Source organism: Silene latifolia, chromosome 4 (genome assembly GCF_048544455.1).
Source record: "Silene latifolia isolate original U9 population chromosome 4, ASM4854445v1, whole genome shotgun sequence".
NCBI lineage: Eukaryota > Viridiplantae > Streptophyta > Magnoliopsida > Caryophyllales > Caryophyllaceae > Silene > Silene latifolia.
The window spans coordinates 20,221,498-20,236,543 of NC_133529.1; the positions used below are offsets into that span (position 1 = coordinate 20,221,498).

At 37.8% G+C, this 15,046-nt stretch overlaps 1 protein-coding gene across 1 annotated transcript; it reads right to left on the minus strand.

The window, feature by feature from the left end:
- Window positions 1-11,070: 11,070 nt before the first annotated feature.
- Window positions 11,071-14,180, minus strand: LOC141653188 (eukaryotic peptide chain release factor subunit 1-2). Its single transcript, XM_074460869.1, has 2 exons — window positions 13,982-14,180; window positions 11,071-12,643 (listed from the first exon to the last, which is right to left on the minus strand). The coding sequence occupies exon 2, from the start codon at window positions 12,613-12,615 to the stop codon at window positions 11,302-11,304; it is 1,314 nt and encodes a 437-aa protein (XP_074316970.1). The 5' UTR covers window positions 12,616-12,643; window positions 13,982-14,180; the 3' UTR covers window positions 11,071-11,301.
- Between the last annotated feature and the right edge of the window lie 866 nt (window positions 14,181-15,046).

Sequence of the window (15,046 nt, forward strand, 5' to 3'; positions counted from 1 at the left end):
GAACAGAAAGCCAGTTGCAAACCCAAGACTGGAGATTCAAATTATTCTCTGATTGAGCCCGAATCCCCAGCACACTTCCAGCCCAAACTCTACTAGCAAATGAGCAATCACGGAAAAGATGACCCGGCGTTTCCGTTTCTGGTGAGTCACACAGCACACAAGTAAATGGGCCATCAAAACCCCTCTTTAAGAAACCTTTCCCACAGAGCAGCGATTCAGTGAGGATTTTCCAAATAAGAATGATCCAGCTTTTTGGACCTGGTAGGTTCCAAAGGATTTTCTGAAAGACACCCATACACGCAACAGGAACTCTTGAATGGTCCTTCGGGGTAGCTGAAGTATTCCATAAAGTTTTTAGTGCAATATGATAGCCAATCTTAACTGAGTAATTTCCGGACGACGAAGCTGACCAAAAGAAGTTATCCATGCCTTCAGAGCATCGAATATGAATAGCAAGAATGTCCCTCATAGAGGTTTCATCAAAAAACATAGACACTAATCTCTGGTCCCAACAACTATTGTTGCTAATAAGATTTTTGATCTTCAAATTACTCAAATCAGGGGGGTCGGTATGAAGCTCTAAACATAGTGGTTTTGTCACCCATCCATTGACCCATTTAGTATTCCAGACACTAAGGTCAGAAAGTGGAGATATGTTCCAAGCTAAAAGAGGTTTAATAAGTTGAAGACCCCAAACAATACCTTTCCATCCCCACGAAGAATTACTCTTGCCATCATTAAAAAGCAGCTCGCCAATCGACTTACTAAGGATAGAATCAGGATAGATGATCATTCTCCAACCAATCTTTGCTAAGAGAGCTTGGTTGAACTCTTTCATACGTCTAATACCCAGACCACCATTCCTTTTAGGTTGGCTTAGGAAAAGCCTACTACACCAACTAATAGAAGAAGATTTCTTGTGACCTGTGATGAGTCGTAATTATATACATATTTATGCCTCCCCTTAATAGCTTTTGATACGGTTTTCGTGCTAGTTTATATCATTTACATGTCTTTTATGTTAGAATGTCGATACTTCCGCCTTTTGATGTTTAATGTAGGAATGATGCATTTGAGGATCAAAGGAATGAAATGGGCATCGCGGAGTGAGCATGAAGGGATACACGAAGCATGGCACGAGAATCCATAAGAATGAAGGAAGAGAAGTTAAGAAGAAAACACGAAGAAAAGAGCTTCTTATTACAAGTGCCTACTTTGAAGAGCCATATCTCGAGTTCTACAATAGATTTTCAAGTTATTCCAATTGGAAGTGAAAGCTTATCTTCTTAGCCTTCCAACGCCGCAAAAATTGCTTGTTTCTGACAAGTAACAAAGAAATGGCGTCCGTTTGAAGTTCATCTGTGAAGCGGGTGGTGCCTCGATCGAGTCAACCTTGGCTCGATCGAGGAACTTCATGCTCGATCGAGTCACCTCTCGACTCGATCGAGGAACCAACCTAATCAATAAACTTTGCAATGTCGAGAGTTGGGGTATCTGGGAATTGGTGCCTCGATCAAATCAACCTTGGCTCGATCGAGGAACCACTAGTTTCCGCAATATTCCGCAACTTTCCTTAAGTCGGTTATGTATTGCTATAAATACCAAAACTCGTACTCTAGGTTAGAGTGTGCCTTATTTTCAGTAGGTTTAATATAGCTACCTTAGAAAACTCTCTCAAATACTTAGTTTAGTTTAATTATTGTTCGGATCTATTGCCTTTAATTACGGTATTGTTCTAATCTTTCTTCAATTATTATTTCAATTACTTGTTTATCTTTATTATTGTTCATCATGTTTTCCATTACTATTATTGTTATTCTTTCTATTATGCGTAGCTAATTTCATCATCTAGGATGAAGGGGATCTAGGTTAATTAAAAGGGGAAAATTGATTAGTTGCTAGTGAAATCGTTTAAGTTGCTGTTTGATTATTGTTCTTATTCTAGTTAATTAACTTAGGCCTGAGTTGTTAATTAGTGTAGCGAATTAATCCTTTCACCGACCGGGTTAGAATTAATATAGGCTGCGATAATCGAATAGATTGTATCTAATTATAGCGACCACATGTTAGAATCAATCTAAAGGGCATAATAGAGTCGACCGATCTTATGACCTTAGACAACTTGGTAGATCTAGCAATTGACTAATAGACCCCATATAATTGACCTAGTGAACCGGAAATCCTAGACTTTTAATATTATCGTTATTCATCTTTTATTCACTTTGCAATTAGCTGTTAGAAATCAAACAAAACAAACCCCCACAATTGGTTACTTTAAGACATATTTAAATATAAACAAACTAGATAATCACCGCCTCCATGTGGATTCGACCCTGACTTACCGCTAGCTATTTTGTTAGTAGTAGTTTAGGTTTACTTTGATCAAGGCCAACGACTGAAATAACCTTATCAAATTTGGCGCCGTTGTCAGGGAGGCAACAATTGTTTTGTTTGTTTCTGTTTATTTTTGTCTTTTGTTTCAGGGAACTTCAGTTCCTTGGGACAGTTTTATCTTTTCTTGTTGTTTTCGTATATGTAACACCCCCATACTCCAAGTGCCTTACCAGGACCACTCAGGTATAAGGATACTACCATCTCGGTTGCCCGAGGTACTGAATATCATAAGACAATAAAGAAACGTACTTTTAAAGTAATTATAGATTAAGTGATTACATGCTCAAACCAAAACTAATAAAAGGAATTACAAGGTTCTCATACGGTCTACAAATTAAAACTATCAAAGCTACTAGACTTCGTCGACACGGCGGAAGACTTCTAACCGCCACGTGATGACTCATCCCAGCTATCCCATACGCGTCATATCACATCTGCTCAATAACTGCTCACCATCCCCGAATGGATCACCACAGTTTTAAAACATTTAAACGGGTCGATACTAATCACACAATTCAATACATATATCAACAATAAGATAAACAGACAAATTGAACCACACACACACACACACACACCACCAACTCCCATCGTCTCAATACTTGATCGTCCACTGGACCCACCACCGCCCGATGGGGGACCGCAGGCCGTTCCCACCTAAGCCCCGCTCATCGTACGAGCGATAACCCTGTCCCATTAATGTGCACATCCCCTCCCGTGGCGGGTTCCACGAAGGGCGAAACTAGGGCGTGAAGTCACTCCCGCAAGTGACCCCACTCAGCCGAGAACGCATCTCGAGAGCCATAGACAACCAATCACAATCACAATCACAATCATCATATCAAACAACTAACTACAAGACATCACCAATATCCCATTATGGGACTAATACGAGTAGAAATCCTACCCGGAAAGCACAACACGCAGACGGTATCTACAACAAACAGTATCAAAACGGCTCCTCTACGAATTCTCCTCCTATCATACAGCACATAAAGACTACACATCACAAACTACACACCAAAACCCCCAATTCCTAAATTAGGGTTTAACCAATCTTAACAAAACATTATAAAAACTATATTAAAAGCTTACCCTCGACGCAAGGAATCCAACGATACGAAAAACGACAAGAACCGACCATCTGAACTCCGGAAATTGCTAAGAATGCGATTAGGAAGATGAAGTGGCTGCTTTCTCTCTTAAACAGGGTTTTAGGTTTTGTAAAAGTGATTTAAAACAATGACGAATATGTTTAAATACCTTAATCGCATAATTAACAAAACCCGAGAAAACTCCCCGAAAAACCGGACACTCGATCGAGTACCCAAGGTACTCGATCGAGTACCCCCTTACTCGATCGAGTACCCCAGCTACTCGATCGAGTACCCAACATGTCAGAAACTATTTTATCTCGCAACTTACCCTTACTCGACAGAGTAAGGGCTACTCGATAGAGTACCCCAAGACTTATAAATACGGAGTATTACAGTATATGCCCAGGTCTAATAGGTTAGAGATTATACCTTTTGATCCCGAGCCAGAAAAGACTTTTTTGGTACAGACGAAAATTTCAAAGAGAAGTAAGTCAAGTGGAAGACTTGAGTACACTTGACTACGAGCGGTATACTTTTGCAGAAGATTCGTCCTTTGAAGAGGACACTCTTATTTCTGCAGCTGTGACTTCTACAATGCCAAAGATGCCGATATTGGCAAGTTACTTCGAACCCACGGTTCATTCTTGGAGTTTACCTGACGCCCCTGCTGCTGCGTCATATCCATGGAGCAAGGAAGTGGATGAGATAGAGAAGCATATTTATGGAAATGATCCTCCTCCTGAGATGGTTTACAGCTGTGATGAGAATGTTGATATAAAAGCTGAGTTGGAGGCTTTGGAAGTTGAAATTTTCAGAGAAGAGCGAGTTAGAGTTTTTGATGCAGCTTCTATGACGGACGAAGTGCCTTATCTCCTTCCTCAAGAGGATGACCTGAAGAACAATGACCCTTGCTCTTATTTTACATTAGATTTTGAGTTTGATGAGCCAGGACATTTTACATTGTTTTTATTCTTTGCTTGGACTATATATTGGTGCTACTTATGTTTGTGTGTAGCACATGCGCTACTTTTTGATTTACTGTTACGAGCTTTAACTTGTATTGATTATGACTTGTATGCGCATTTATTTTAAATGTAGGAAATCTGCTCGACAGGAAGGTTCCTCGATCGAGTGTCATGGAGCTCGATCGAGTCACCTCGTCTTTTGGGTCAATAACGTAGCCAGATGATGATAAGATTTGCGAGGATGATTATTTACCCCTGTTTTACAGCTGGTTTGGGGGAATCATAAGCTCTTACCCGGTATTCTCTTCCCTTGTACCTTCTTTTATTGTATTGTCTATTTCTTCTCCATTCCTTTTGTTAGTTGTGTCCTTTAGGTTGCTGGATTTTTGTGTGATTGCTATGTTGTAGGCGTCACAATGAGGACACTGTGACATTTAGGTTTGGGGGAGGATCTTTTATTATGTTGTGTGCTTTTTATTTATGTTGTGTGCATTTATATAAAAAATCCATAAAAATTAAAAATTTTCAAAATACAAAAACATGTTTTACCTTTGTTTTAGGTCGAGTCTTGGTGAATTGAATAACAATGATGTTAAATTGCATTGTTTTTGCATTTGAATCCCATATAGTTGTCTATGTATATTGTTTTGACTCGTTAGCCATGAAAACAAAGCTCATAATTCAAGTCTTAACCATATTGACATGCCTTATATTGATTAGATTTGACATAATTACGTTGGTAAACTACTTAAATTCTGAGGTCTATAGAGCTTCCAAGGCTAGGAACATCAATAAACTGGTCTCATTGTCAATTAGGCTTCAGTGTGGTTTCTCCTTGTGGAATGTGTAATATCAAACTGCATAAGTGTGACATTGATTTCTTGATACTTTTATTGCTTTCATTTGACTAAGTACATGTGGATAGGCGATTCTTATCGTTCAAATAAGCTTTACATTACCTTTTGTTAGCCCATTTGAACCCTTGTAGCCAATCTTAAATTACATCCTATGAGCTACAATCCAAGAATTTGCCTACCTTTTCGGGACAGTCGCAGTTGCTTGTTTATCATGTTTATTTTGCTATTATGGTTGGGTTGGGACTTATTTTTGTCATGTGGGTATAGCAAAATACTTTTAGCGATTGTGTTGTATCCTTGTGTTGGAAAAAGAAAAATATGAAGCAAAAGAAAAAAAAAAAAGAAAAAGAAAAGAAAAGAAGAAAGAAAAAAATCGAAAAATAGAAAAAGAAGAAAGAAAAGAAAAGAGATTGCTTAATTTGATTTTGTCAAGGATCAAAAAGATGGTTGTTAGAGTCTAATGTATAATTGGAGAGTAGTTTGTAAGCTCTCATATGTTGTAAAGTTGAGATTATTTCTCTAAGTTGGGTGTATTTATTATCAAAGATTTGGTTTTTGTTTTGGTTAGCGCTGCGACTACCGTCTTAGCTCCACTTATCCATAACGTGCTTTGGCACAAACCACTTCTATTCCTTTAACCCATTTGTCACCCTTATTGTCCTTGATACATGTACTTTTGTCTACATATGATGATTGCATATTAGTTGGGGAAATCCCTATCACATTAGATTACATGCATGTTTCATAAGTTGAGTGAGTGTTTCTACTTCTTTCTATCTTCACATATAACTCACCATATATACTTATGAGTGCATGAGTGAATCCGCGAGAATCCGACTAATTTGTCTTGCAATATCGAAAGGTATTTGGCATTTGTATCTAGTATGGTGACTTGAGACTTGAGCTATGTTTTCTATTTCCCGTACCTTTGAATTTGTTTTATTGGTACACTTTAGTCATTGCTTTGTTACAAGATATGGATAGCTTGGAATTTGTATGTGCATCAACATTAGCTCTGAGTTGTTTATTCGCCATTTGTATATTTGTCTTTTGTAATTGTGTGTTGCGTTGCTTTGCTTGAGGACAAGCAAAGAGATGTTTTGGGGATTTTTATGAGTCATAATTATATACATATTTATGCCTCCCTTTAATAGCTTTTGATACGGTTTTCGTGCTAGTTTATATCATTTACATGTCTTTTATGTTAGAATGTCGATACTTCCGCCTTTTGATGTTTAATGCAGGAATGATGTATTTGAGGAGCAAAGGATTGAAATGGGCATCGCGGAGTGAGCATGAAGGGATACACGAAGCATGGCACGAGAATCCATAAGAATGAAGGAAGAGAAGTTAAGAAGAAAACACGAAGAAAAGAGCTTCTTATTACAAGTGCCTACTTTGAAGAGCCATATCTCGAGTTCTACAACAGATTTTCAAGTTACTCCAATTGGAAGTGAAAGCTTATCTTCTTAGCCTTCCAACGCCGCAAAAATCGCTTGTTTCTGACAAGTAACGAAGAAATGGCCTCCGTTTGAAGTTCAGTGCGCGAAGAAGGAAATTGGTGCCTCGATCGAGTCAACCTTGGCTCGATCGAGGAACTTCATGCTCGATCGAGTCACCTCTCGACTCGATCGAGGAACCAACCTAATCAATAAACTTTGCAATGTCGAGAGTTGGGGTATCTGGGAATTGGTGCCTCGATCGAGTTAACCTTGGCTTGATCGAGGAAACACTAGTTTCCGCAATATTCCGCAACTTTCCTTAAGTCGGTTATGTATTGCTATAAATACCAAAACTCGTACTCTAGGTTAGAGTGTGCCTTATTTTCAGTAGGTTTAATATAGCTACCTTAGAAAACTCTCTCAAATACTTAGTTTAGTTTAATTATTGTTCGGATCTATTGCCTTTAATTACGGTATTGTTCTAATCTTTCTTCAATTATTATTTCAATTACTTGTTTATCTTTATTATTGTTCATCATGTTTTCCATTACTATTATTGTTATTCTTTCTATTATGCGTACCTAATTTCCTCATCTAGGATGAAGGGGATCTAGGTTAATTAAAAGAGGAAAATTGATTAGTTGCTAGTGAAATCGTTTAAGTTGTTGTTTGATTATTGTTCTTATTCTAGTTAATTAACTTAAGCCTGAGTTGTTAATTAGTGTAGCGAATTAATCCTTTCACCGACCGGGTTAGAATTAATATAGGCTGCGATAATCGAATAGATTGTATCTAATTATAGCGACCGCATGTTAGAATCGATCTAAAAGGCATAATAGAGTCGACCGATCTTATGACCTTAGACAACTTGGTAGATCTAGCAATTGATTAATAGACCCCATATAATTGACCTAGTGAACCGGAAATCCTAGACTTTTAATATTATCGTTATTCATCTTTTATTCACTTTGCAATTAGCTGTTAGAAATCAAACAAAACAAACCCCCACAATTGGTTACTTTGAGACAAATTTAAATATAAACAAACTAGATAATCACCGCCTCCCTGTGGATTCGACCCTGACTTACCGCTAGCTATTTTGTTCGTAGTAGTTTAGGTTTACTTTGATTAAGGTGATACGACTTTAGCCTTATCAACCTGCCCACCAGAAATGTGACAAGATAGCATCTAATCTTTTTGTCACACTTATCGGTATTTTAAATACCGATAGAAAGTAAACAGAAAGGGAAGACAAGACAGAAGAAATCAAAGCCAATCTACCAGCCGACGATAGGAGAACACAATTCCATGAGGATAACCGCTTTCTAACCTTGTCAATGATAAACTCAAAAATTTCTCTTCTACTTTTATTACACCCTGAAAGACCCACATCAGCAGGAATACCCAAGTAGGAACCCATATTGGTGCCACACGAAATATTGAAGGTTTTCAAACATTTCGAGCAAAGGAAAGACTAGAGCACGAGCTTAGAGTCATAGAGAATTTATTATCATTAATAACCTGACCTGATGCATGACAGTAATCCTTGATAACTTTGTCCAGGTTAACGCAACTCTTAGAATTACCTTCAACAAAAAACATAGAATCATCAGCAAAGAGCATATGAGAGATAGGGATACTCTTCCTGATAATCTTAACTCCTTGTATAAGCTCATCCTTCTCCATACGCAGAATGTTTAAAGAGAGAACAGTGCATAGAACAAAGATATATGGAGAAAGTGGATCGCCGTGACGAAGACCGCAACTTGGATGGATACGCCTTGAGGGAACACCATTAACCAATATTTCATAAGACACCGTCGTGATACACTTCATAATCAGCTGAATGAAGTTGCAGGGGAATCCCCTCAAAACCAGCGTACCTCTAATAAAATTCCAGTCTAACCGGTCATACGCTTTGCTCATGTCCGCTTTAAACGCCATTCTACCCATCCTACAATTTTTAGATGATGAAATTTTCTGTAAAATTTCATTAGTAATCAATATATTATCACCAATATTCCTCCCGGGAATAAACGCATTTTGGAAATCACCCACTAGTTTTCCCATGAACTTCTTCAATCGATTAGTAATACACCTTGTAACAATTTTCATAATAACATTACACAAACTAATAGGGCGGAAATTATCAACCGTTTCAGGGGCATTAGATTTAGGAATAAGAACTAAGAAAGTCTTATTCAGGAATTCTGGTAAACTATTACCATTCAGGATAGCCAAGACAGTTCCAATAACATCATGCTTGATGAAGTGCCAACATTTATGGAAGAAAATAGCAGGAATACCATCAGGCCCAGGAGATTTTAACGGGCCGAAAAAAAATCGCCCGTGCGAACCTTCTTAGGAGTGAAATGGATGCCAAGAGCGTCACCGTCATCCGGAGAAATGAACTCTTTATTGACAAAGGAACAAGTTCTTAACAAAGAGGGTAGTACTCATCAAATGATACTTCATTCACTCCTTCCTTAAAAAGACCAGAGTAGTAATGGACAAATAATCCCATAATGTCCCCGGTGTCAAAATTCCACTCCCCATTATCCATTTTAATCCCAACAATATAATTCCTACCCGCTCTACCCTTAACCCAATTAAAGAAATATTTGGAGCATGTATCTCCCTCTATATTCCATTTAATCTTGGCACGATGTTTCCAATATTTAGTTGAAACCTTAGCATACTCCACTTGACTAGCGTACGCAGTAGAGAAAGTCCGAGTGACAGACATTGTCTCGATTTCATGCAAACCTCTTTCCAAAGTGTCGTCAAAATCTTAGTACAACATACTCCCTCCATTCAACTCCACTTTGCATGTTTCTCTTTTGCACACTATTTACAAGCGGACATTTAACTTCAATTTTCTCTCGATACATAAGTTAAAATATATTCATGTAGGATCTTATTTGTTTCATCTTTAAGAGTACATTAAAAATATCTAACTTTTATAATTTTTGCAAATACGTAGCTAAAGATATTTATCTCGTAAAAGTCGCGTTGACAAACGTGATAAAGCAAACATGGAGTTGAATGGAAGGGGTAGTAAAATTGATGTTTTCTACAGTTCTACATACTGTATTAAAGTGCAAAAATAATCATTAATCATCGAAGTAAATATTAAAGGAAAATTTTCAAACTGCAAAAAAATTTTTTGATTCAATCGGGGTCTTGTTAAAGACAACACTAAAACTTAGGAGAGACGGTCTCTCACTGAGTTATTGAGAGACCAATCTTTCGTACCCTTTTATTTGTATTTCGTACCCTTTTATTGTTGATCGTGACAAAGTAATTCCGTACCTATTTACATAATAAATGTACCCATTTTATCATTAATCATGATTTGTACCTATTTTATTGCCTTTAGTACCACATTTTCTTAAAATTGTACAATGGTCTCTCAATAAAGCTTATTAAGAGACCGTCTCTCAGGAGACCGACTCTAAAGACAATCTTAAGTTAAAGACCTCTTATAACCTTTTTTTATTTTCAACATTATTTAAATCAGTTGTCAGTATTATCTTAACTTAAGACGGTCTTAAGTAAGAATTTATTGTAGGAAGATCCAATGCTTAGATAAACAACTTACCTTGGGGATCTTGGTAAGCGACTTCATCCATTTTATGCAAGCGACTTCATCCATTTTTGAAGTTTGAACTAATGAAAATCGTAGATCATTACAATTCATGGGACTTAAGAGCATCCGCAAAGGTGGGATTTTAGCTCCCCATATACCTTCTCTCTCCTCATATGAGGCACCTCTTTGTTGCACACACCTTCCCATAATATGGGGTTCCACTACTTTTAGGAGAGGTCCTCAACAAAATACAAGGCAAAATGTGTGTTCTTTTGGAGAGGTTCCCAAAATATTACATGTATATTAGAATTGTTGGGAAACCTCATTATTGCGGAGATGTAATTATAAAATGAGGAGGGTTAATGAAAAAGTTAGTGAAAAATGAGGTGGACGAATAAGAAAATGAAAGATAAAATATGGGGAACCTCATCATTGCGGATGCTCTAATGTAACCAAACAGATCATTTTTTTAAATTGCCTTCGGCATAGTAAATTATTGGTAAAACAGCATTCAAAACTGGGCAAAACGATACACAAAAAAAAAAAAGGAAAAAAAAAAAAAAAAGCTCTCAAACGACGGACTATCAAGATGTCAGACTGCCTGTGACCATACATTATTATTTATTAGGAAGATTCGGAAGACTCAAGACAATGGCATCTTGACATCATCTACCCGTCAAGCCCGGATTTCCAATCTACAGCAATTTGATTCATCCGACAGCTAAATCAAACCAACCACTTCAAGCACTATCCAACTCGGAAAAAACAATGATACTACATCGTCTTGATGACAAAAATTCTGAAGAAAAATAAAAGATAATACACACAAGTTTGTCGAAAAAGATGAATTAAACCTTGAAATATAACTGTATTTCCTCAAAAAGGGATAATATCATTCATGCCCACTTTAGCCACTTGTGAGAGCCGACTGACTCATTGCTCGTCGATTTTGATTGATTAATCAGAATCGTCATAGACTTCTTCAGTATCAGAGAGCTCATCAAACGATCTAATATCGAGTTGATAACGGAGTATTCCTCCTATGCCTCCAAATCCCCGGCAAAACTGAGACCCTTCTTGTGATTTATTAGTGACAAATTCAAGAGAGCAACCAAAGTTCTTGTATTCGTTCGCAAACCATTCCAACGATGATATCTTTTCTTGAACCTCAAGCTCAGCATTCGTAGCAGGGTCGCGAAAGTTGGTCTGATCAGCCTCTTGGTCCTTGTTGAAATGTTTTATGATAATCTCCCCAGTTGATGCATTTTTCAGCACATAGCGATTGATGTCCAGATTTTCCCAAACGATGAGTATCTCGACAGCTCCCATCTCTAAGGCCTTGAGTGTGTCTTCAACACCAAATACGTACTTACCTGTGTCCTGACTAATTTCCTCAAAGTATTTTCCGATCAACTTCTTCTCCTGAATAAACTTAACATTGGCGAGAATTTCGGCAGACAGCTCAATAGCTTGATTAAAACCATTCTCACCACCATAAGAAACATCAACCACATTCAATATCTTTGCTTGAAGACGGGGATCAAACATGTCTGACTGACTAAGTTCAGTTTTAAAGTCAGCAGACCCAGCAAGTATCAGTCCAGAAACATTAGGCTGGCTTGTTGCTGGATTAATGAAGAACTGAGTGGCAAGTTCTGCTGTCTTTCTCACATAATTGTGTCGTTTCTCCATACGAAGACGAGCAAAACGAAGCGCAGATTGTCCACCTCTACCATGCTTTTTTGGAAGATCCACAGTAAACTTGTGAAGTACCTCTCTTGTATTCCCACTCAAGGTCCCAAAAAGGGTCCCATTACCATCCATGACTATGAAACCAAACTTGTCATCCGACTCCAGAAGCTCATTCAGTGCTTCTGTATGGAACTTGTTGTCACACAGGTACAGAGAGGCGTTTATTGGCCTAAATGGCTCAAAATCAATAGTTACTTTCTTTTCCTTGCCATCATCTGTCAAAATGGTTCCAGTGTAAAGCACGAGTCCATTAGGAGGGACCTTGTTATAGAGCTTTAACCTCTGTTGGGCAGACGTAATGGCTGCCAGCACAGATTGACGGTTGACTCTACTCTTAATGTTGGAAGCAGTTCCATACTCATCACCCAACATCTTTGCCACACGAGAAATCTGATCGCGAGGAGGCATGATAAGAGAAATCATGCTGGTTCCGTTTCCCCTAGCAGCTTCCAATGCTTTAATCAACTTCTTGATCTTCCATATTTCAATGTTCTTGTCAGTCTCTTGGCTGTCTGACATCTTGAACCTAAGCGGAGATCAAAATTACCTGCAAAGGGTACAAAAATGTATATTCAGAAGACAAATTGTCTAAAACAGTTTGGCTAGATAGAAGGAGGACACGGGAAGGTTTATTTTGTAAAATGTGAAGGAAAATATTTCTCCATTCCACTACTTATCCCTCTACAGAACACCAACTCCATACAAATAGCAAAGTATAATCGGTCACCTCCCTCTACATCCAATGAAGCCCTCCCCTTCTCGACCAATCCCTATATCCAAACAAAAACTTGAACATTATAGTTTCGACTTGGACCAAGGACAGAACAGATTACAGAAAAATATGATTTGATATGTCAGAATACATCACATGGTTCCACGGTCATCTCAGCTGCCAATGGCCCCTCTGTGACGAGGCACAGCAAATTTACTCAAAAAAACGTCTTGTTGTAACTCCTAGTTGAGCCTTGCTCTCACTTAAAAGAGGTATTATAAGACTAGACAGTCCTTCCCATTCCTGTTTCTTACAACTATTTTCCGCTGAGAAAAAACCCAATAAAAGAAGCAAATTGGTTTTGGGATTAAACAATTCCTCTACCTAGTACCCCAAAAGCAAACAAACTTTCATTACAACTTCAAAAAATTCTTTTTGTGTAAGCAACATGAATACAGTTTATGCTATTAATTTCTTAATCCTCACACAACGTTCACCTAACAACCGTTGCCCCAAATTCTTACATTAACTCGTCAATATCCCTCCAATTTACAAACCTGAACCACATAAACTGACAAAATAGCCAACAACAAATTCAACAATCGATTTCCTTCCAGTGAAACAAGTGCAAATTTCATTAATTTCACCTCAAGCCGTATGTCACCTTCTAATCCATCTAACAATTTCATATCTTTCCCCAATTTTATGCATTCACTCATTACAATTCCTCCAATTTACGAACTCGAACCAAATAAACTGAAAAACCAGTAACAACAATCAATTCACTCTAGAGTCGGATAATTCGTGTTTACTCCTATATCAAAGCAGACGCAAATACATCAATCAACTCCCAAAATTCAACTCCAAATTTCTCAAATACGCATAAAAACCACACTAAAACACCAAATTACACCAAATCCACTAATCTTTATCTTTCAGCTAAACATCATCATCAATCACATAATTACACACCCATCCAAAATTCAAAATCCTAATCACATCAAAAATCCGAGATTCAACAAATAAACAAATCAGAAATCGCGCAAACATACAAACTAACTAATCCAACAGAAATAGTATCAACATATCAAATCGATTGAAACATGGAATTAACGAGAAAAATTAAAAACTAAATACAGAAGAAGAATTAAGAGAAAGAAAGAAGAGATTTACGATTAATTTGGGGATCTGAGAGAAATTGAGGTGTGGAAAGAGCAAGGTATGGACGGCTGCGTAGAGATAAATTGAGGAATTAGGGTTTGTGATTTATTTTTGTTGGTTCATATAGTATCAGTAATTTGGGTTGCGTAAGGAATTTTTTATTTAGGTTTCTAGATTGTTTTTTTCACGCAACAGTTGCCAGTCCCACACTATTTTGTGCGTTTATTGCACAACTATATATATTTATCCCAACTAGAGGTGGTCAAGACTCAAGAGTGCGGGTTGACTCGGCTTTGCTCGGGCCTGGTCCACTTGTCGGGGTCCATTCCTCCCAAACTGTCTGACGGTGATCTAACTTGACCTGGTTCGCCCTCAACCCGAGAAAAACTAGTTAGTTAGGCTTAAATTTCCTCGACCGGACCTTAACGTTGATCCTAAGCTGACCAGCCCGATTCTCAACCTGTTCCTGTCGAGGTTGCGAAACTTTGATTAGATATATTATACTAGTTTTAATCTTTTAAAAAAGAAAAATTTCCCTAAACCTGACTCGTTGGCCTCGGTTGGACCTGACCCTGATTCGTCAACGTGATAGGGTCTGGCCTGAGCTAACCCAATGGCTCAAATTCGGGTGAGTTAGTCTTTTCTTTCAAGTAATTATTAGTTGATACTTTATTATACTCCCTCCAATTCGCTATAATGTTCCCTGTTTCCCAAAACGGATTATTCAGGTAATGTTCCCCTTTCCTTTTTTAGTAACTTTTTCACCTACAAAATTACCATTCTATCCTTACTTAATTTGTGTTTTTACATTTTGTACCCCTACTTTATTTCCTAACCCAAATACTAATTAACCTAATTAACCCAACCCAAATACTAACCCAATTATTAACCCAGCCCATTTAACCCGTAACCCTAATTAACCAAACCCTAATTAACCCCTCCCGCCATATTTAACCCCTTAATCAGCCAAACCCTATTTGTCACTCTCTCTCTCTCTTTCCGCCATTGTTCCTCACTTTCTCTCTCAGATCTCTCTTATTTTCCGTCCAAATTTTCCTTTGTTTCACATATAATCCC

Bases quoted from the DNA above. Each gene is read 5' to 3' on its own strand.
- LOC141653188 (XM_074460869.1), bottom strand. From the start codon at position 12,615: ATGTCAGACAGCCAAGAGACTGACAAGAACATTGAAATATGGAAGATC.